This window comes from Ambystoma mexicanum, chromosome 1p, assembly GCF_040938575.1.
Source record: "Ambystoma mexicanum isolate Mex_15411 chromosome 1p, UKY_AmexF1_1, whole genome shotgun sequence".
NCBI classification, from domain to species: Eukaryota; Metazoa; Chordata; class Amphibia; order Caudata; family Ambystomatidae; genus Ambystoma; species Ambystoma mexicanum.
Genome location: NC_090921.1, coordinates 796159194 through 796179833, shown reverse-complemented (window position 1 = coordinate 796179833; position 20640 = coordinate 796159194). Strand labels below are relative to the sequence as shown.

The window sequence follows — 20640 nt, the reverse complement described above, 5'->3', positions numbered from 1 at the left end:
CAAATCTCTTTTTCTAAATGTCTCCTTAATTAAGCATATTTAGTTCTCTTAACAACACTTAGTTTCTGCAGCCAACTGCTCACACCCCATACTGAAGAAATAACATAGGTTAAAATAATGCCAAAAGGTGGGATAGTTTTCCAAAACTCCAGCTGAAGATAATGCAAGTCATGTCAACTACCTAGTATGAAATCTGTTAATCACCTGACAGCCTCTCAAATTATATAATTCATAACTTCAATTAGGTTATGATACGCTGAGTCATGAAATCACTAAGAATGCATTCTAATTGATTTCATGACTCAGCACATCATAACCTAATTGATTTACAAAACAATGTAGGTCCTATACGGTTATCAATCAAAGCCCAAACTGTGGACTAGTCTGAAACAAAATGATGTGGATTGAAAGAAAATTGAAACGGGGAAGCATAAAGAAACTGCTTGCCCTTGCTCGGGTCCCCAGAAAATGTAACACTAGAAAAGCACCTCCATAGGACACCTGTTAATAGTATTTGGTTATTAGCTAACACGTCTCTAGATCAGGATACTGTGACCTTATTCTCTCCTTCTCGATTCAGACAAGAAGAAGATTCATTTTTCCGCCAAGCCAGGAATAGTATACCCGCTGGAGGGAAAGTACAAGGCAGAACCCCACGCATCCATCAGAATCATGGATGGAGCCTGACGCCTCTGATGCAAGTAGACACGAGCTTAAAATGCAAGGAGTCTGGCAGCAACCTCGGGAAAGAGAGGAAATGACACACACCTCTATCCTATGACCAACAGTTGAATACACTAGCTCAGCCATGTGACAGAAGGAGGTCGTGTTCAGAGGAATCCAGGTAGAGTACCTGTAAGAAAAAACCTCCTAGACCTCAGACTCTGTCGAAGCGCCAAACAACAATCCTCACCACCAGAAGTGCTGCAGACTCACACAGTAGTACAACTTATTAGTCAAGGTGGAATGCCAATCCGATCCCGACAGACAACATCACAACACAGGAACCAACTCCCCGGGTGCTATGATGGCCTGTCCATGCAGTGCCAAGATAATCCTGAAGACCAATTGTGCAATTACGATATCAACGACCCAAGCAACAAGATATACATGGCAAACAGACATGACGACAAAACCTTCAGACATACGATCTCACTCTTTTACATATTTCCCCCTCCCATGGCAAACCATCGGACAGAAATCTGGACTGCCTTGACTTTGCCACCTCCAGAACTATGGGTTAGTTCCCTCCTTATGGACTCACTCCTACCACCTTTGACTATCACTGTTCTTTCTGCTTGTTACTCCCATGTTGTCATCCTGATGCAGAGTGCTTCCTAAAACCCTTTGCTAACATCTGAATCCCTGATTGGAAAGTCAAATCTTGCTGTTTTTGCTTTTTGCCAAAGAGTCAGACCTTGCTGTTTTTGCTTTTTGCTAAAAAGTCAAATCTTGCTGCTTTTGCTAAAAAGTCAGACCTTGCTGTTTTAGCTTTTTCGCTTTTTGTTAAAAAAAAAGATCTTGCTGTTTGTGCGTTTTTGCTAAAAAGTCAAATCTTGATGCCCATTACGAAATTCTCTGTATTTTGCTTGTATACTGATGCTTCTCTGTAACTTGCCAGCCCAGTGACCTCACCACTCTCTTTTGTCCCACACCTACCTGCCTTAGCCCCCCCCCCCAGTTTCTCCATCCTCTCCTCACTTCCACCCCATGGTGCTTTCTGTTTCTCCTATCTTTTCCAACTGCTTCTCCATTGACTATCCTTCCCTTCTCACTAAGTCTGGTAGGAAGAAGTCCAAAAAGGACATCTTGGCCTCTAATCCTGGTCTTCCTCTCGCCGACACCTACTCCAATACTTCCCCTAGACAGACCCTCACCGACATCCTCTTTGTCGTTTCTTTGCCAGATCTATGGCCTTGTCATATGATCTCTGTGCTCTGTCCTATCTCCTCCTCTCCCATTAATGATGGCACTCGCTGGGAAGTTCTCATGGCTTCCTTCGACGACTCTGAAGTTATCATTAATGTCTACCTAAATGGCACTGTCATGGTCCAAGGCCCTCAGACCAAACTCCTCCTCTTTGATAGGTGCTTCCCTTGCCTCATCAATTTCCTCTCATCTCCTGCCGTCCCCGCCTCTCCCCCCTTGGCTACCTTGCCATCTATCTCCTCCTCCTCTGCCCCTCCTATGGCTCTTTCTCCTCCGCAGGGCTTACCTCTGATCTGCAACCCTCCCCGGAAGATCTTTAAGGCTGGCAACCTTCTTCATATTGCCACTCTCAACTCTTGCTCTGCTGTCAAACACTCCTCTGACATCTGACACCTCCTTCAAGAACTAGACCTTGATGTCCTTGGTCTTACTGAGACATGGTTCACGGCCAGCTCTGTCACAAGCTTTGACACTCTCCTCCCTGATGGCTACAAGATCCTTTCCGCACCCAGATCCTCTCGGTCTGGTTGGGGGGTAGACCTGATCTTTCCTGAGTGGATTCCTGCTTCTATCATTCCCACTCAGACCTACTCCTCTTTTGAATGCCTTGTCTGTAGGCTCTCTCTCTCACCTACCCATTCTCTTACTGTGGCTACCATCTAGCGGCCTCCTGGTCAAATCACCTAATTTCTCTCGGAGTGGGCGGACCTCTCCTCCTGCCACCTGGCCTCTACCTCTCAACACCTCCTCCTCGGTGACCTCAATATCCATTTAGACTCTCCTTGTTCCTCCTCTGTACTCTTCCGTGACCTCCGCGAGTCCCTCGCTCTATCCATCCTCCCCTCTGACTCAATTCACTCTGCAGGGCACACACTCGATGTCTTGATCTCCTCTGACCTCCCCCTCTCCATCCATCTGACCACTCCTCTCTCCTGGAGCGATCACTCCCTCTCATCTCTCCTTCTCTTCCCCCCCCCCCAAGCCAAGCCTACCCCAACACTGCCACCTACCTTCTCAGACATCCGGCCCATGAAGCATGTGTCAGTTGAGGCTTTTGCCACCACTTCCTCCCCCCCTCTCCACCTCCGGCTGTCTCACATCCTGACACAGCCCTGTCTCTGCTCTAATCATCAATTTCTGATACTCTTGATGCTCTTGCCCCTGTCATGAGGATCCGTTTGAAGACCAAAGCCAAGTGCAATTCCTGGTATGACTCCGACCTAGCTACACTTAAACGTAAGTGTAGGGCGGCTCAGAGGAAATGGAGGGCTTCTTGGTCATCCTCTGACAAATTGGCCTGTTGCCTGCTACAAAGGCAATACCGACTTTCTGTCCTCATCAAGAAGAGAGTCCACATTCAAGCTTGTGTCTCTGCAGCATTTAACAACTCGGCTGAACTCTTTAAAATCTGCAAGGATTGGCCAACCCTGCTGCAGTCTCTACTCCTCCTGTTGCCTCCCAGGTTCTTTGCAATGCCCTTGCCTCTCACCTTATCTCAAAAACCCAGGACATCCTGTCCAGCCTCTCCACCCCAACCCAACCCCCGCCCCTCTCCTCTCCATCTGTGCTTGCTGACCCTTCTTTAGCCACACACCCACCATCCTTCTTGTCCGTTCCTCTTTTCTCCCCTGACGAGGTCGCTAGACAAGTCTGATCTATGAAAGCCTCATCAAAACAGGTTCATCCCTGTTCCTCTAAAACCATCAAGGACCACATTGACACCTCACTCCGGCACTTGCTGATTTTTGCAACCACTACTTTGCCTCAGTATCATTCCCCTCCCCTCTGAAGCACTCCGCTGTGCATCCTCTTCTCAAGAAACCCACAGCCGATCCTTCTTGTCCAGCTAACTATCGCCCAATTTCCATTACTCCTTTTCTGGGCAAACTCCTGGAAAAGTTGGCCATCTCTCAGCTTAACCTTCATTCCAATTCTGTTGGCTGTCTCCATGACCACCAGTCTGGCTTCAGAGCTGCCAGAAGCACGGAAACTGCTCTCCTGAACATCCGTGAAGATCTACTCTCCAAACCTTGACTCTAACATTCCCTCTGTCCTCATCCTCCTCGATCTCGCTTCTGCCTTCGACATGGTTAACCATACCATCCTGCTCAACCGTCTCTGTGATAACCTGAGTATCACTGATCAGGCTCTGGCCTGGCTGACCTCTTTCCTCTCTGATCGACCCTCCCAGGTCCAACTTGGGTCCTTCCTATCATCCATCTTCCTCTCTACCTGTGGTGTTCCCCAGGGTTCTAACCTCTCACCCTGGCTTTTCAACCAATACCCGCCCACTGCATTGCCATTTTCTGCTCAAATTTCCAGTGCTACACTGACGACACTCAACTCATTTTCAGGCTGCCCTCGGCCACCTCCTCTCCCTCTCTCATCTCTGATTGCCTAACTGCCATTCAAGATTTGTGTGCTGCCAATTATGTTTTTCTGAATGCCAGCGAGACGGAGATCCTCCTCATCAGCACATATTCACCATCCTTTTCCCTCTCTCTCTGGCAGCCCTCCCTTGGCCCTTCTTCCTAACCCCACCTGCGAGGCTAAGAACCTCAGGGCCATCTTTGACTCCACACTTTCCTTCTCCGCCCACATCTCTGATGGCTCTAAAAAGTCAATCTTCCTACTGCACTTCCTCAGAGGTACTCTGCCTTTCCTCTCCTTCCTCCAGAAGCTCATGGTCTCCCAAGATCTCGTTCTCTCTAGGTTGTACTATTGTAACAGCCTCTTTCTAAATCTACCTGCCTCTACTGTCTGCCCTCTGCAACTAATCCAGAACAGGACTGCAAGACTTGTCCTTGGCCTCAAGCCCTGGGATCGTATCTCTCCAGCTCGGAAATCCCTCCATTGGCTCCCAGTGGATGCAAGGATTAAATTCAAAACCCTCTGCATTGTCCATAAGGCTTTCTGGGTCTGGGTCCAAAATACCTTCAGCTATCCCTCCGCAAATACCTCTCCTCTTGAGCTCTTCACTCCTCTACATCTAACTCCCTCAGGGTCAGTCGTTTTTCAAAGAAACGAGCTGGGGGTAGATCTCTGTCTTCGGCTGGGGCCTCCCCCTGGAACAGCCTCCCCGCCACTCTAAAACTTGAGGAGAACCATCTCCGGTTCCGGAGGCACCTCAAGACCTTCCTCTTTTCTTCTGCCTTTGCTCCCCCTCTCCCCTGCTGATCTGTTCTCTCTTGGCACTGTGCACCTGGCCACCCTCTGTCCTTCGGGCCCATGTACCTGCTCACCCTGCCACCCTCCCGCACTGCCTCCGGGCCACACCATGCACTGAGGTCTGTATCTGTACCTCTAAAGCCCACCCCCCCCTTTTCTTCCTTTACTTATCAGACTTACCCTGTCTGCTGCCTTAAACCTAGCACTTGCCAATTGCTGGCTGCACTACCACTGTGTGTTGCCTTTATTATTTATTTATCTGTTTATTATTATTTATATGTTTCTCCTTTGCTTCGCACTTTCCACTTCTCCCCCCTTCCATGCACTTTTTACCCTCCCCCTCTCCCATGCACTTGCATGTTCTCAATGTCACTGGGCCTAGTAAGATCGTTATTTTCTTCTCCCCTGCTCCCCTCCCTTGCCTTGTTGCGCTCTGAAGCACTTGTGTACGAGCGCGATAGAAATAAAATATCAATATTAATATCAATATCAAGCTTCACCTACTGCATCTGACGGGTCCCTTGGTCTAGAAACTGCTTGGGTCGCAGGCAGCGGGTAGCCCAATGTTCTATGCTGGCCTCTTTCTTAGATCCCAGATGAAATAGGCACCCTATCCCTGAAGCTGCTCTGTCTTCCCCTCCACAACCCCCCCCCCCCCCTGTTTGGCAAATGGGAAAGACAGAGGACCCACAGGGTAACATTTTTCAAAGGAAGAAAATGCCTCACAGCATAAAAACCCACAAGGAATGTTAAGTAGAAATCCATACTGTAGAGTTCTGTGATCTTCCAATAAAGAGACTGCACGCTACTGTAGAGCACAAGACTACCCACATGCGGTCAATCCATCACCGGTATGTGCAACCTGGCATGGCCGCACATATGCCACTGCCAACAATCCTTAAGGCTATGATGCTGCATTGCCATGTCAGCATTCTGGCATGACACACAGCAGCCTGAAGGAACCAACCATCTTATTCAGAGTGCAAAACTGACCTCGAAGTGCACCAAGTCAGATCTGATCATGATGCTCCAAAACACCATACTGCCCAGCAAAAACCCTGGTGCCTTGCTGGACCTGATGGTGCTGCATGACGCACGTGCCATGACATGGCGCTAACTGTAAATGTCCTGTTCCTTTGGCAGCACCACACTACTGTCCAGGAAACCGAGTTCCTCCTTTAAACAGACAAACGCAAACATGACTAATCAGGACCAACTTTTGATGCCTAGGCTAGCAGTGAGGGTCACCTTCTGCGTACACCTGACTTCGTTGCTGTTGGCTTTGGTTGGGGTCTGGTTTTGGAAGTAGAAAAGCAACATCCTTTTGAAGTGCAAATAAAATGTAACCTGCTCATTTTGAGATGGAGGAATACGATTTCTTCATATTTCGCCAGAAAAGACACGTAAACAGGGATGCATTAGGCACTGAAGCAATGTAGGCATTCAGTAAATAAATACTTTGCAATAGGGCAATTCACAAAACAGACGCATGCGCAAATGCCTTTGCACCTGTCATTTCTGACCCTCGCTCCCCCAAAAGTAGATTGTTCAGGGTGTGCCAGATGATTGACAGAAGCATCTCAGTGCTCCGGTATGTACACCCTTTGCAGCTTTTTCCACTGTGTTCATCCAAGTGTCTTACAGAACATCCTCCCATACAGGTGTAAAGCAAATGCCCGACCCTTAGACTAGAATTGTACATCTCCAGCCTTGCGGTTACAGAGTGTGGAATGAAAGTAATGAGCACTTGGGTAAGGGTTGAGGCAAAGTCCCCTGCCTGACCAGCCAGGTGGATGGTGGTGTCACCAAGGGAGGCAGATGCCCCAGAAGCTGCTTGATCACCTGGCATCCCCACCATGCCACAGGCATACAGCAGGGCTCACCCAGTGGGACCTCCAGGAGGGACTTCCTCAAAAGGCAAAGAACCGGGTGCAGATAGTAATAGTACAGGAGTGTCATCCAAGCATTCTGTCTCCTTAAGAGACCCAGAGTTGGGCTTGCAACATGTAAGCTGTTTTGGTCAGAGTTGCCCCAAAACAACACTAAGAAAGGAGAAATATGCAGATGCACACTAAACCAAATTAAAACAATATAAATATGTAAACTTTGAGGTTCACTCCCTAAGCTGGAGCGAGAGAATCCTCCTTCCCAGCTCGATATCCAGCAGGACACAAACGCAGCCCACTGAGCTTGAGAAGTGGAAACAGGGAGAGGCAGCAGTAGTGACAAAGTAGCATGAGAGTGATCTGTCCCACACACAGCTGGCTCAGAAATCCAGATTCAAGATGGCAGATCTGCTAGTTAACAGTGTTGAAGAGGGAGTCGGGATCCTGGGGGCACCCCTCGCCCCATCAAGTTCATGACAAGACAGAAGGCCAGTGAAACCCGCAACCACCCATTCTATTTTGGACAAATCCCAAATGCACCAATGATTGATAAATACACAGGGAGGTACCCTCTCAGTCAGCTATACAGACCAAGTGCAGTACAAATCTATCCATGCGTGGGAGAAGAGCCTCAGACCGTGGTCAGAGACACCTATATGGACAGCCTGGACTAAGTAGAAAGAAGCCATGGTGCTGATGTCACTAGTGACACCACAACATAATTATTATTATTATTATTATTATTATTATTATTATTATTATAGCAGAGTTAGACATGAAGCACATGCAGTTCGCACTGCACCACACAAACACAAACCCAAATAAATACACGAAGAACATGAGTGCACAGTTCTATAGTTAGAGGACAGATACATATACATACTGTCAATGCTTTCATTATTTTGTCATTAGCCAAATGCAATAAGGTGACGGTCCCTTAGGAACGAGCATGTGATGTGGTGATGAGGAGGAGGGGCAGGCTTTGGCCAGTAGGTAATAAGAGCAGGACCCCAGGGTAGGAAAGTGCTCAGGAGCCGAGAACATAGCCTGTAAAGAAGGTGGTGGTTTCGGATTTGCTGGTAGCTTTGGGATCTGTTGAAATATCAGTCCAGAGCTGCCTCCCAAGCCCAGCCCAGCTGCAACAGTCACTCATTAGTGAAGGCACCAGAAAATGACGTTCTTTTTTAAACATTTTATTTAATTTTTATTTAACGTGATACGGTTAATCAATTCAACCTTTCACATCACAGAACAAAGAGAAGAAAAAGAAGCACAACATACAGTACAATTCGATTCACAAATACAATTAATATAGCAAAATATAACAAACATTATTAATATAACGTCTAACCTTCCCACCAAGGATAACATTATCAGAAGCTGGGAGTTACAGACCAGGAGAACAAGGGCTTTTGAGCTTTTGAGACGATTGGTGATGCCTTGGAGAGACTCAGATAATTCAACAATCATTATTTAGAGAGACATTTTCCGGGCATGAAGAAGACTTTGCCATTCTGACTGTTATTTGGCCCCAACCATACATAGATCCCAAATAAACCTTTGTTGATCATACCTCTGGTGTTGCATCTTTTGCTGCGCTCACATGATATTTGCACAGGGTATTTCATACCAGTAAGGGTGTTGGGCCTTCCCCTGACATGTAGGCTTTCAAGGGAAAGCAGGTTTTGATAAACTTGAATTCACAAGCTGACTGTCTATTGTTAACCAACAAGCCTCCATGCAGACCTGGAAAATCACAGGATGCAAAAAGCTTTTGTGTGTCGCTCTCTGCAGCCAACCAGGCATGCCCCCTTTCAATTTCCGTAAAAACGTCATGCTTGCAGCAAATACTGATATGGTGCAGACTGTTAAGTACAACAACACAAGTTTTAAAAAAAAAAGTACAACAAAGTAAAACTACCATTAGCATCGCGAAAAAACTTTATTTACATATCTACACTTTCATCAACAGTATACACAATATGTACAATGCAAAAATCAAGGTATACAAATGAGGTCAACACAGGGAAATGATTGGCAACTTCATTAAGAAATTGTGAACAGAAAAAGAGAAGAAGAGATGAAACTTTCAATTTTTTTCGAATGGTGGTGGCTGGTGGATAGCTCAAGGGAGTTCTGCTCTGTTTTTGGAAGGGAAGCATTGTGATTGAGTAAAGAGAAAGCCAGAGACAAATCATTCACTTGCGATGGAGAAATCAATCGAGGAGTTCAACTATTGCTAAGGAACAACACAAAGCGCAGAGGAGCGATGAATAAGGAGAGACATAGAAAGTCTGTTAATGATAGGAAACACACACATAAGACAGGGGAAAGAATATGTGGCTCGGGAGGATAGCTCAGGGGCAACACATTCGTCTTGGAAGCAAGACGATGCAGAGCAGCACAGGTTCGAACCCCGGGTCCGTGCTTAGAAACCTCTGGGTATTAAGCGAATTATAAATAACCCATTACATTTACAATTACAATAAGAAACACACAGATAAGATTGGTAAAAGAACTTTGTCGATAATGAGGCGACCAGGGTCAAAGACCTATATACTGGGTGAAGTTAAGAATGAGTAAACCGAGGAGAGGATCCAAAGCCAGGGAGAGACCATGGGCCAAAGGTCTTTACCCAGGGGGGAATGCAGCAGAAGATCATGGGACAATAAGAGACACTGGGCCTCATTCGAGTGTGCCGGTATCCTGGTGGTAGAGCTGCCAGGATAATGGCATTTGGTACTTACCTTTACGGGTACTTGGTCTGGCGACATTGCTGCTGCTGGAATACGAGTGCTGGCGGGACGGTGTTCATCCCCATTCGTGGACTCCCATATGATTCCATGAGGGGATTTGCAGTTATTACCGCCACCGACAATGCTGGTGGCGGTAATGACAGCTTTTATTTCTGGTCGGGCATCTGACTAACCTCCAGCTTCTAGCTGGAGTAACCCAGGTGCCCCACCGGCAAACCCATAGTCGGGCGGTCTGATAAAGTGCTGGTATCCACAAATACAGACACTTTTTTACCAGACCACCCGACTTGGAATGAGGCCCACTGTAATGAAAGAACCCCTGAAGAGTTTTGCGATGAGAGAATCGAATAGGGAAAAGCACAGGCAGGAAAAGTGCCATGAAGAAGAGGAGTTCAGCCATCAATAGGAAATGTTTATCCATTGTCAGGAGGACTAACCATAATTAGGAAATACAGGTTACCCATCATTGGGAGGAAGAGCCATGGTTAGAAAATAGACTTGAGCCATGGTTAGGAGGAAGAGATGTGGTGTGGAAATGTAGTTTAGCCCTGTCTGAGAGGTAGAGTCAGTTATGGTTAGGAAATAAAGGATCTACGGGTACTGGAGGAGAAACAATAAAAAAGGCAGGATCCCAAGTGCAGCTAAACGAGTAGGATGCAATATTTATTCTGCCTGTATGCCTGAAAATGATTGCTTCCCATGAGAATGGAGAGGGACTATTTTATAACGCATTTAAACAAAACAAGACATTGAGGGCAATACAAAGGGGTGACCTATATACAAGGAAAAGGAAGCATAAGAGGAGCTGACATGGGCAAGTCATCTGCTTAGTTTCAGTCAGTATGAGAGTTCTGGCCTGACAGTTCGGTAGCATAATGTGGTGGATGCTTTTGCTAAGGTACCACTGGTTACAGAAATGATGGGGCTTGCAGGTTAGTCCTATCATAACAAACATAAAAGAAGTGCACGTTGGAGCAGGTCAGATGACCTGCCACGTGACCAAGGCAGGCACATTTGAGGTTTTTAGGTAATGGCTAAATGTGGCCGTGGGGAAGAAGTGCTAGTCATAAGTTATACATGTGTAGAGTCAAGTCAGAGAGGTTTATTTGGTTAATGTAAGTGGGCATATGTTTTATAACTTGACAAGCCTTGAGACGATACTAAAAGAAGTCAATTATGGGGTGAACAGAAGAAATCAGTAACTTACATGGTGCAATCTACTTGTATGCAACTAGTATGGCTTTTCTCTATTGTAGAAGAAACTACTCTTCGGGAAACCAGTTTGTGAATAAGGAATAAAAGGGATTGTGTTGTTGGTGGTTGTTATTGATATGAATGACTGCAAATGGTTTACTGCATCTTTTTGTGAACTGTCTGTTGTAATCTCAATCTACCAGGAACCTGGGTATGTAGGTGTTTGAGAGCCTCAACCCCTCCGTAAGTAAATGATGGAACCAATTTTTTTTGCGCGCACCGTTATTTCAACTTGGTATACCGATTATCTAGGAATTCTTCTATGTCTTGTACCATCAGTTAACACCACCCTGAAACATCAAGAAAGACAAGGAAAGAAAGTAACGATGGTGAGGGACGTTCGTAGAGAAACAGGAAGAGGAGCAAAAGATTAGGGAGAAAGAAGCTAAAGAGAAGTGCCACGGCTAGTTGAGGGCACAAAAAGAGATCAGGACAGTTCTCAGAGGCTCACCACACTGAAGGACACCTGGAATTTGACGATACATATTGATAGGAAACAAATATACAGTAAGTGTATTCATTGCAGCAGCAGCAGTTTAAATTATCCAGGAAAGAATCTCCCAAACCCTTGTCACAAGCAGACTATAACTTCATGCAAACAAAAACATTCAGTGGAGAGGTCTATGCATGTGATGCAAATGCCCAGTGTGTTTTACAGTGCATAATAAGGCAATGTCCAATTCCAAGTGCTCCCAATTGACAGTATGAACCTTTAATCAAGGAACTGAATTTGTTGTTCACTGAAAGGATCTGATGACATAGAGCTTCCTTGTGTTGTTGATGGTCATAAAGGACGGTACCAACCAGTCTGGGTTGCTTATAGGCGTTGTAATGAGAGATGTTTCTGAGTAAGGACTAAGCTTGACAGATGCTCATGAGTCCCAGCACAGGCCTCAGAGGTGGAACATGCAAGATTATCCAGACTCAAGAACCAGGATGAGCTTATCTTTCAAGAAATAATCAGTGCAAGTTATCCATCAGTGTACAGAGGTTTGTCATCTAAAACTGGTCACATTAAAGCAGCCAGCATCCCAAAGTCCCTACTGCTACCTGGAGAGAAAGAAGTAGTTTAGGTTTGTGACATCATAGGCACCACTGGAGTCTCTGCTGTCATCTGCAGGAGAATTGCTGATGGGAGAGGATGGTGGAGACACCAGAGGGATGGTATTTGATGCAGGCTTTGGTTCTTCATGGGTCATCTTACACAAAGGACAGAAGGCAAAAATGTACTGGAGCGTCCCTCCTTTTAGGGAATCCTGCTGCCACTTTTTCTTGTACCTTTAGAAAAATGAAAAATCCCTTCATTGAGAAATTCAAGAGAATCTGCAGGTCTGAAACAATGAGGTCATAATTAATTCAAAGGCAACACATTAAATATGCTATTTTCTGGAAGACTTTCAAAAAACGGAACCTAGGCGGCACAGAACTCCACAAAACGAAGTACATATGAGTATGAAGGAACCATCTGTAAAGGATGTTGAGCTACAGACTCACCACCAAGTAAGCACCACCAAGTACTAAATAGATCTCCCATCCAAGTACTCATGGGTGCACAGAACCCAGTGAATAACAAGAAATCGATTAGGATGAAATAGTCCCCCAAATCAAACACTCCTTGGTACACCAATTCAATCCTGTACAAAGCCCCATTATAATGAAAGATTTTCCCCAACCAAAATGCATCTGAATATCATAAACCCCATAACAAAGTTTGGGAACACAAGATTCTCCCAAACCAGCACCCCTAGCTGGTCTGGATCCCTTGCTCAATGGAACACACCTGACAAGATTCTGCAAAAGTGCAAACACTCTGGTGTGCAGAATTCTACCAAACCAAGCCCCATCAGCATGAAAGCCCTCCAGCCAAGCTGAATACCTAGTACTCCAAAGCAACCATTAGATGTGAAGGATTCTCCAAAACAATCATTGCTAAGAGGAATGGAGGACCCTCAGAAATTTTACTTTACTTTATTACACTTATCTAGCGCGGCCATAGACCCTAGGCTATGAGGGCGCTACAAGACATATACGACAATTAACAAAAATTATGAAGGAACAGGTGTGAAAAGCTAAAAAAAGGGAGTACTCAGATAAAAACTGTACATAGATTAGTTAAAAAGGTAAGTTTTCACTCTTTTCTTAAAATTTTCAAGTGACTCGATGCATCTCATGTCCAATGATAGGGCGTTCTAGGACTTCGGTCCAATGGAGAAGGAAGCTGAGTTGGCCACTCTGGTGGTACGGCATTTCGGTTCAAATAAGAGATGCCAGTTATTAGACCTTAATGCTCAAGTGTTGTTTCTCATGGTAAGGAGCTGTTGCAGATATTCAGGCATGTTACCAGATCTGCATTTATGTACTAGAGTTGAAGTCCTGAATACAATTCTGGAATCTATGGGCAGCCAGTGGAGTTTGCGTCTTGCCGTCGAGACGTGATCTCTATATTTAAGTTTCATAACGGCTCTGATTGCCCCGTTTTAGCATACTTGTAGTCTGTTACAATCAGACTTACTAAGTCTGAAAAAGAGACTAGAACAATAGTCTATTTTTGAGCCTATTATCACTCTAGCGATGGTCTCTGCATTATCTTCAGATATAAGGGGCCTTAGGTGCGCTAAGAGTTTGATATAATGGGCACATGATGATACCAGACTACTAACATGTCGTTTCATAGTCATATGTTGGTCGAAGGTCACTCCCAATGTTTTTACCTTTTTTAAGGGCATGATAGATTCTTCTCCCATCTGAAAGCCATCATATTGTGGGCCAAGTTTATTAATAATGTGTGGGGATCCTATGACAAGCAGCTCAGTTTTTGATTTCTTCAGGGCCAGCTTGTTGTAGACTATCCAGGTTTCAATTAAGGTGAAAACTCTATTGATGGCAAGTTTGTCTGCACCATGAGAACTAGAGAGCGGGATGACACATTGAGTGTCATCCGCATAGTTAGTGAATATTATGTTCTCATGGTCAAGCATTGGGAACAAAGGAGCTGTGAAGATATTATAAAAACAGGAGGAGGTGCAGGCACCCTGGGGAACGCTGCAGGTGATTGTGACGGATTCAGATTCTGTCGTGCCGCAAAAGACTCTGCTATCACGGTTGTTGAGGAATGATGAGACCAATTTGCATGCAAGGGGGGAGACATTAGCTACTTCACACAACCTGGTGGCCATGATATCTTGGTCCACCAGGTTGAAAGCCGCCGAAAGGTCAAGTAGCATAAGTAATGAGGCTTCCTTACAATCCATACGGGACATTAGCTTGGATTTGAGTTCTAAGAGCGCAGTCTCGGTTCCGAAGCCGACTTGGAATCCCGACTGGCGGTCATTTAAGATAGGATATTTCTTTAGATGCTCTGTAATTTGTATGTAGGCCACACAATCAAGGATTTTAAGGAGGAACGCCATATTAGTAATCGGCCAATAGTTGTTCGGCATATCGACTGAGAGGCCAGGTTTTATCAAGATGGGCATAACCCATGCCTTCTTGAGATCCTGAGGGACTGTGCCAGTTGTTATAGAGGTATTAACAAATTGACAGATAGAGGTAATTAAGGAGGGGGCACCAGTTTTAATTAACATGGTAGTATGTTTATGTTTATTTTGTTTATATAGCGCTTTACGCCAAAGCGATGTACATTATAACAACAAATGAATATCGTTCTTACATTTCGTGGGCTTGAGTTGGTTAATAATAATGTCTAGTTCCTTTTCCGTTACGGGGAGTAAATTCAATGTTGGGGTGAGCGGTGAGCTAAGAAAGGACCAATCTGCAGGCTTAGTCTCGGTACATTTTAAGTTATTACTTTTTTCCAGGATATTTTCCTTGATGGTATCGAGTTTTTTATGCATAGATTGTTGCATTATATTACACCAAGAGACATCATCTTTGATGAATGTCTCTGGGATGATATTAGTTTTTTCTTGTTCTTTCAGTATGCGAAAGAGCTCTTTTGTATTGTGCTGAGCATTTTTAATTTTATTGTCGAAGAAGCTATATTTGGCTTTTATGTAGACGGAAACCAAGGCTTTATATTTGCTGAGAGGCAGTGGTGTATTACACTTCTTCCATGTATAATAATTTTAGGGTTTGTGACTTTAGCGATTGAAGCTCTGATGTGAACCATGGGTTGCGTTTAGTTTCCGGTTTTATCGATTTCATTTTGATGGGTGACAGAATATTAGCAACAGTTTCTAAGTTAGTAGAGATCAGTTTTGCTAGATCTTCTGGAGTATCAGTTTTAGAAGCAGGTATGGTGTCAATTATCGATTGTACTTTGTTCATATTAATGTTTTTAATGAAACCAAACATTGACAGACTGTAGGAATGTATGAGCTCCCTGCTGTACATAATCCTGCTATCAACATTGCCAGTGAGAGTGCCATGATCTCAAGATCTCTATTGGATCCCACTAACTAAACCAAACACCTGTTAGCATGAAAACGTTCACTGCATGTATCAAAACTAGTGTACCTTAAAACATTTCATGCAACACAAAATTCAATTCAATACACATATGAAATTACTTTCACATGCGCATTTATTCTAAACATTATGCTCTCAATTGTATTAAGTTGTGGATATATGTAGTAAGCCCACAACACAAAGTATTAGTTCCAACCACTCGAGGTAAAAATAGGCCTTTTCCAGATTCTCAGGCAGAAGTAATCATTTGCATTTTTACAAACCATACACTTCCTCCTGTTCTGGAGACGAGCTGCTCAGTTAAATAACGCTTACGGCCAGATGTCCCTTTGGACGTGTTGCAAAAAGGATCAGTCTTCGGTATTTTTAACCAGGATAAATCTAACCTTTTAAGGTCTTTGGGAAACCCGCTTCCCTAAAGTAACTGTTTATAGCGGCATTACTTTCTACAGAATACAAAACCTGCGTCTCTGGGAGTTTTACTAAAAGGTCCACTAATATATTTTGTTTTAGCAGAGAACAATAAAAGTAAATCACTAATTGGGTAATATTCTAAAATATCTACTTTGCACATGGTGGGCAGGTAACAAGTGCACTTAAACGCACTATGAGTCCCTCGGTGCAATTACCCTTGTTTTCACTACAAAGTGCAACAAATGCATGTAAAACCTGGCGAAAACGGGCTCAAGCACAAAGAAGTGTAAATGCCTCACGCTATGCATACATGGGGGAAGCATTCAAAATGGATTATTTTTGATTCCAAAGGTTTTCCACCGGAATGAAAATTACATGCAGACGGATTAGGGAAGGGACCTGGAAATGGTAATCACAGTCAGTTCCCCTACTGCATCTGGAAAAACAATGAAAATCCCCTTGTGCCCAAAAAAAGGGTACCTCATTTTGTGCTGCAAGGACTTAAAAAAAGGACCGACTTTAAAAACTATGGTCCTTGTGCAGCTTGCAAACTTAGCCAATAATCTGTAACCAGCTGTTCATAAATCCTAGATTTGTCTAATGTGCTAGTTAAGTGTATTTTCAAATAAAGTCGGAGTCTTTCTTCAGAATGTAGCCCCTGTCTGCTCAAAATGTTGGTAAGAATGAATCAAAAAAAGATCACTTCTCTGGTTGAAAAAAATGCCATTATTAGTCCAAAGTGGTGTAGACATTCTCCTCACCACAATGCACCATGCCCTACACTGCACAAAATGAAGACCTCAGCGGCAGCCTAGCTGCCTTCCCATAAAAGGTTCAGAAAAAATATCAATCACCCAGACTAACTCACGCTCTCCCCATAACGTTAAAGAGCAAAACCCAGAGGACAACACATAAAAATAAATTCTCATTCTCAGAAGCACACACTCCTAATGTACCCTCACTCCTTAACAGGCTCATACCAAACAAAGGCTTGATTTGCCATGCTCATCAACCAATGCTGACAACCTGAACTAATCCATCACCACATTCATCACCAGATCACCAAAGACAGGACAAGCACCTATAGCACTTAAACACACCATGGTCAACTGTTCCCAAAATGCATCCCTGGATCCTAAAGAACCTACAAATTACTGCAGTGGAATTCCAAGACTCAGGAGCTAATTGTCACTGCACAACTCCAAGCACATTTAGAATCCAACAACAAAGTGGACACATGCCAGTCATGATTCCGTCCCTACCATGGAACAGAATCTGCACTGATCTCAGTATGGGATTGCCGACCAGACCAAGCAGACTAAGGCTCTCGCTGCATTCTGATCATGCTCGATTTATGCACGGCCTTCAATACAGTAAACCACACCATCCTTTTACACTACACTAAACAAGTAGCCACCATCACATAGGTTGTTCAAGTCCTTCTTGCCTAACAACAGCCAAAGTGCATGACTAGAACAACTAGTGTCTAAAATTCAAAGTGCATAGTACCTCAGGGCCCTCCACTCTACATCCCTAATTTTTCAACATGTATTTACAGCCACGCTTGGACCTTCTAAGAACCATCAACTCTACTTCTATCCTGATGACGCACAAGTCTACGTAAGGTCATGAGTCAACAAGACCCATTATTGATCGTGTTACATGGACTGGTGGCCATAATGAAGTGGATGGGGCAAAAAGCCTCAAGCTCAATGGTGCTGAAAATTAAACCTTAGTCCACCAAACCTACTGTTAGGAGATTTATATGAAGCACTTTGGGGAAAGGTTTAAGGAGAACCAACGTTAGTGTATGTGTAAGGTCCACTAAGTTAGTGCAAATTCACACTAGTAAAATGTGAATTACCAGTATGGCTTCACTATTAGTAGTGGAGAGGCTTGTATAAAGTACAGATCACATACACAGCATAACTGAATAAAAGATTGTCAAAGGAATATTGTGATGTATCCTGCAGAATCCTCAGAGTCCCAGCTTAACGTCTCCTCCTATGTGGCCAGGGGAAGGCAGTCGCTACCTGATCCTAACCCTGGGAGTGGTTTTAGCCGGGTGGATCACATGGGAGGACAAGGCCATCAAGGGAATGAGAGGACTCTGTCAGGGGAAACGTGATATTCATCCTCTTCTGTGGGTTCGGGTTCCCTGGTGCCTGAATATCTAATGGCGTGTTATCATAGAACGGTTCCTCCCCCAGACTTCCCCAAGGCATGAAATGTGAAAACTCTTATGGTAATCATGGAAATTAAATATGGAACACTCAAGGAGTTAATACTATTTCTGATTGTTATAATTCTACTTTATGTTTGAATTATGAAATCAAAAAACAACCATTAATTCCTTTGCGAAATTACCCTAAATTTACATCCTACAAACAAAGTAGATTGAATGATATTAAAATAAATAAGAACATTATGGACTTCAAGTCCCATAATACTCTTAGTACTGAGACGAGGAAGAGGAGCTCAGAGTTACAGAACTGTAGTGTGCAGTCTAGTGGTTGTAATGACCCACACCTGAGTGGGACATTAAAACATGTAGAGGCCTCCCAGGTGCGGACCATTAAGAGGAAGCAGTGGGAGCAGCAGAAGCTAGAGGAAGAAGTAGGAGACACAGCCACTGCTGTATTTGAAGAGGGACACCATGTAGGAGAAGTGGCAGAGGTCAGGACCTTTGTAGAATGCAGAGAACACGCAGCAGCATGTATATTAGCAGTTTGTGGGTGGGGGAGACCCGTGCGATTCCGGTGTGTGGCATTGACCAGAGTGCGAGCGGAGCACAGAAGGATCCATCTACAGGAGGCCCAAGTATCAGGAACGCCACCAGAGCTGCCAGGCACCTGTGCAAACCGGACGAAAGTAGAAACAGGAGCAGCCGATCCAGATTAGACACAGAGACAGACCAGTGACTTGGCCTTTGTCAGATAACCCTGGGGCGCTCCAAAACAGACTGCTGGCTCCAAACAAAACTTTTCAATACTGAACTACTGAATTGAAGCAATTTGGGCGCAACTCTTATATTAAGAGAGATCAAGTAAAAGAATATTGTAACCACCATTGTCAAAGCCAAAAGGGAACAAAATTCCAACAAAGTTAATGTTATTTACAAAAAGAAAGATCACAAGTAGAAGAAGATTATAACAGGCGTTGCCTCAGCCGAAGAAAGGCAATTAAGGCCAATGAAAGATGGCAGAATAGAAGCCCTCCTTCCTTGTTGCAATCATCAAGGGGGGAGAGAAATATAGCCTGCTTTTGCTGGGGCAAACGTATCTGTGTGAGACACATAATCAAAGATGGCACAATAGAAGCACTCCTTGTAACAATCATCATGGGGGAGAGAAATATAACCTGCATTGCCTTGGGTAAACTAATCAGTGTGAGAGACATTGTCAATGTGTACTGTATCCTTGTAGAAGAAGATATATACCCTTGGTGGTTGCTGGAAATTAAAAGACTTTTCCATGAAAACAGTTGTTGATTTACCTTTCCCTATTAAGGATTGAAGTGTGCAAAATTTGAAGCAAACCTCACCATGAAGTACTAATATTAGTAGTAGACGTTTTAGGCGAGGGGACCAGGAAGAAGATAAGTTGAAGTACTGCAGTGTGGTAGAAGGTTGTAGTGAAAAGGAAGTGGTACATCCACTCGTGTGCTTTGATGAACTATTGTGAAACCATTCTGACAAAGAAGAAATGTGATAAAATGAAAAGTGACTGGTCTTCAGCTCTCAATGCAGGAGGCAGGGAGTTCCACAGTTTGGCAGCGAAATAGGGAAAGCTGGAGCCACCTACTTTAGCTCGTCTGACTGTAGGTATGACACGGCAGTGAGCATATGGAGTCCTAGTTGGCCTGGCTGACTGGATTCTGGTGATTTTCCTAGAGAGGTAAGGGGAGGGGCAGAATTAGAGAGGCACTTGTGTGTAATGGACATTGTTTTGAAAATCATACATTTGCAAATGGGCAACCAGTGTGCTGCTCCCCTGGCTGCGGTTATGTGCTCCCTCTTGGGAATGTTGAGGGCAGCCCTAAGGGCATTATTTTGTTTAATTTGAAGCTTGGGTAGGTATTTTGAGGAAGTGCCAGAAAACAGGACATTGCAATAATCAATATTGCAATAGTCAAGCCTGGAGCCAATGACTGCCTGAGCAATGGTTAGAGAAAGGGTCTTGATGCATTTAGAAGTTTGGTTGCATAGGCTGCCGATGAAGCAATTGCGCTCACTTGGTGGGTGGGCCAATGAGAGGGTAGCATCTAGGTAGATGGCCAATGTCTTCACTGAGCAGGAGACTGGGACCCGGATGTCATATATATGGCTGAGCATTGGGCGTTGAGGTTTTTTAGTAACGCAGGGGCCCTAATAGCAGGAGCTCTGTCTTGTCCCCATTCAGGCAGAGGCGGTTTATGGCCATCCAGGCCTGAATTGTGGAATAGGCGTTATTGAGGGTGTTAGAGTCTTTTGCATGGTTGCCAGGGAGTGGCAGAAGAATGTGTGTGTCATCGGCATAGTTGGTTTAGGCTATGCTGATGGAGTCCAGGATATCGAAGAGGGGTCTGGCAAATGTGTTGGTAGAATGTTGGGGAAATGCACGAGCATTGAGGAACCCCACAGCGGTTTTGAGTTGGTGTGGCACTCGCATTCTCAGCAAACACTCTCATGACTCTCCCTTCCAGGAAGGAGGTGCTCCAGGTGGTGGCTTCAGAGGAGAAGTGAGCCGAGGTTTTGAGGTGGTGACATGGGATTTTGTAGTCAACTAGGTTGAAAGCTGCTGAACGATCCAGAAGGAGTAGGGCAG

At 44.5% G+C, this 20640-nt stretch overlaps 1 protein-coding gene across 3 annotated transcripts in view; it reads right to left on the bottom strand.

Annotated features, from left to right (window-relative positions):
• Positions 1–8160: 8160 nt before the first annotated feature.
• The window catches only part of IL6R (interleukin 6 receptor), a 315341-nt gene continuing 302861 nt past the window's right edge, over positions 8161–20640 (bottom strand). For all 3 annotated transcript variants that reach the window (XM_069651956.1, XM_069651960.1, XM_069651969.1), the window contains one exon: positions 8161–12271. In XM_069651956.1, coding sequence (XP_069508057.1) covers positions 12040–12271 — 232 coding nt within the window. In that variant the 3' untranslated portion in view covers positions 8161–12039. The remainder of the gene's footprint in view (positions 12272–20640) is intronic.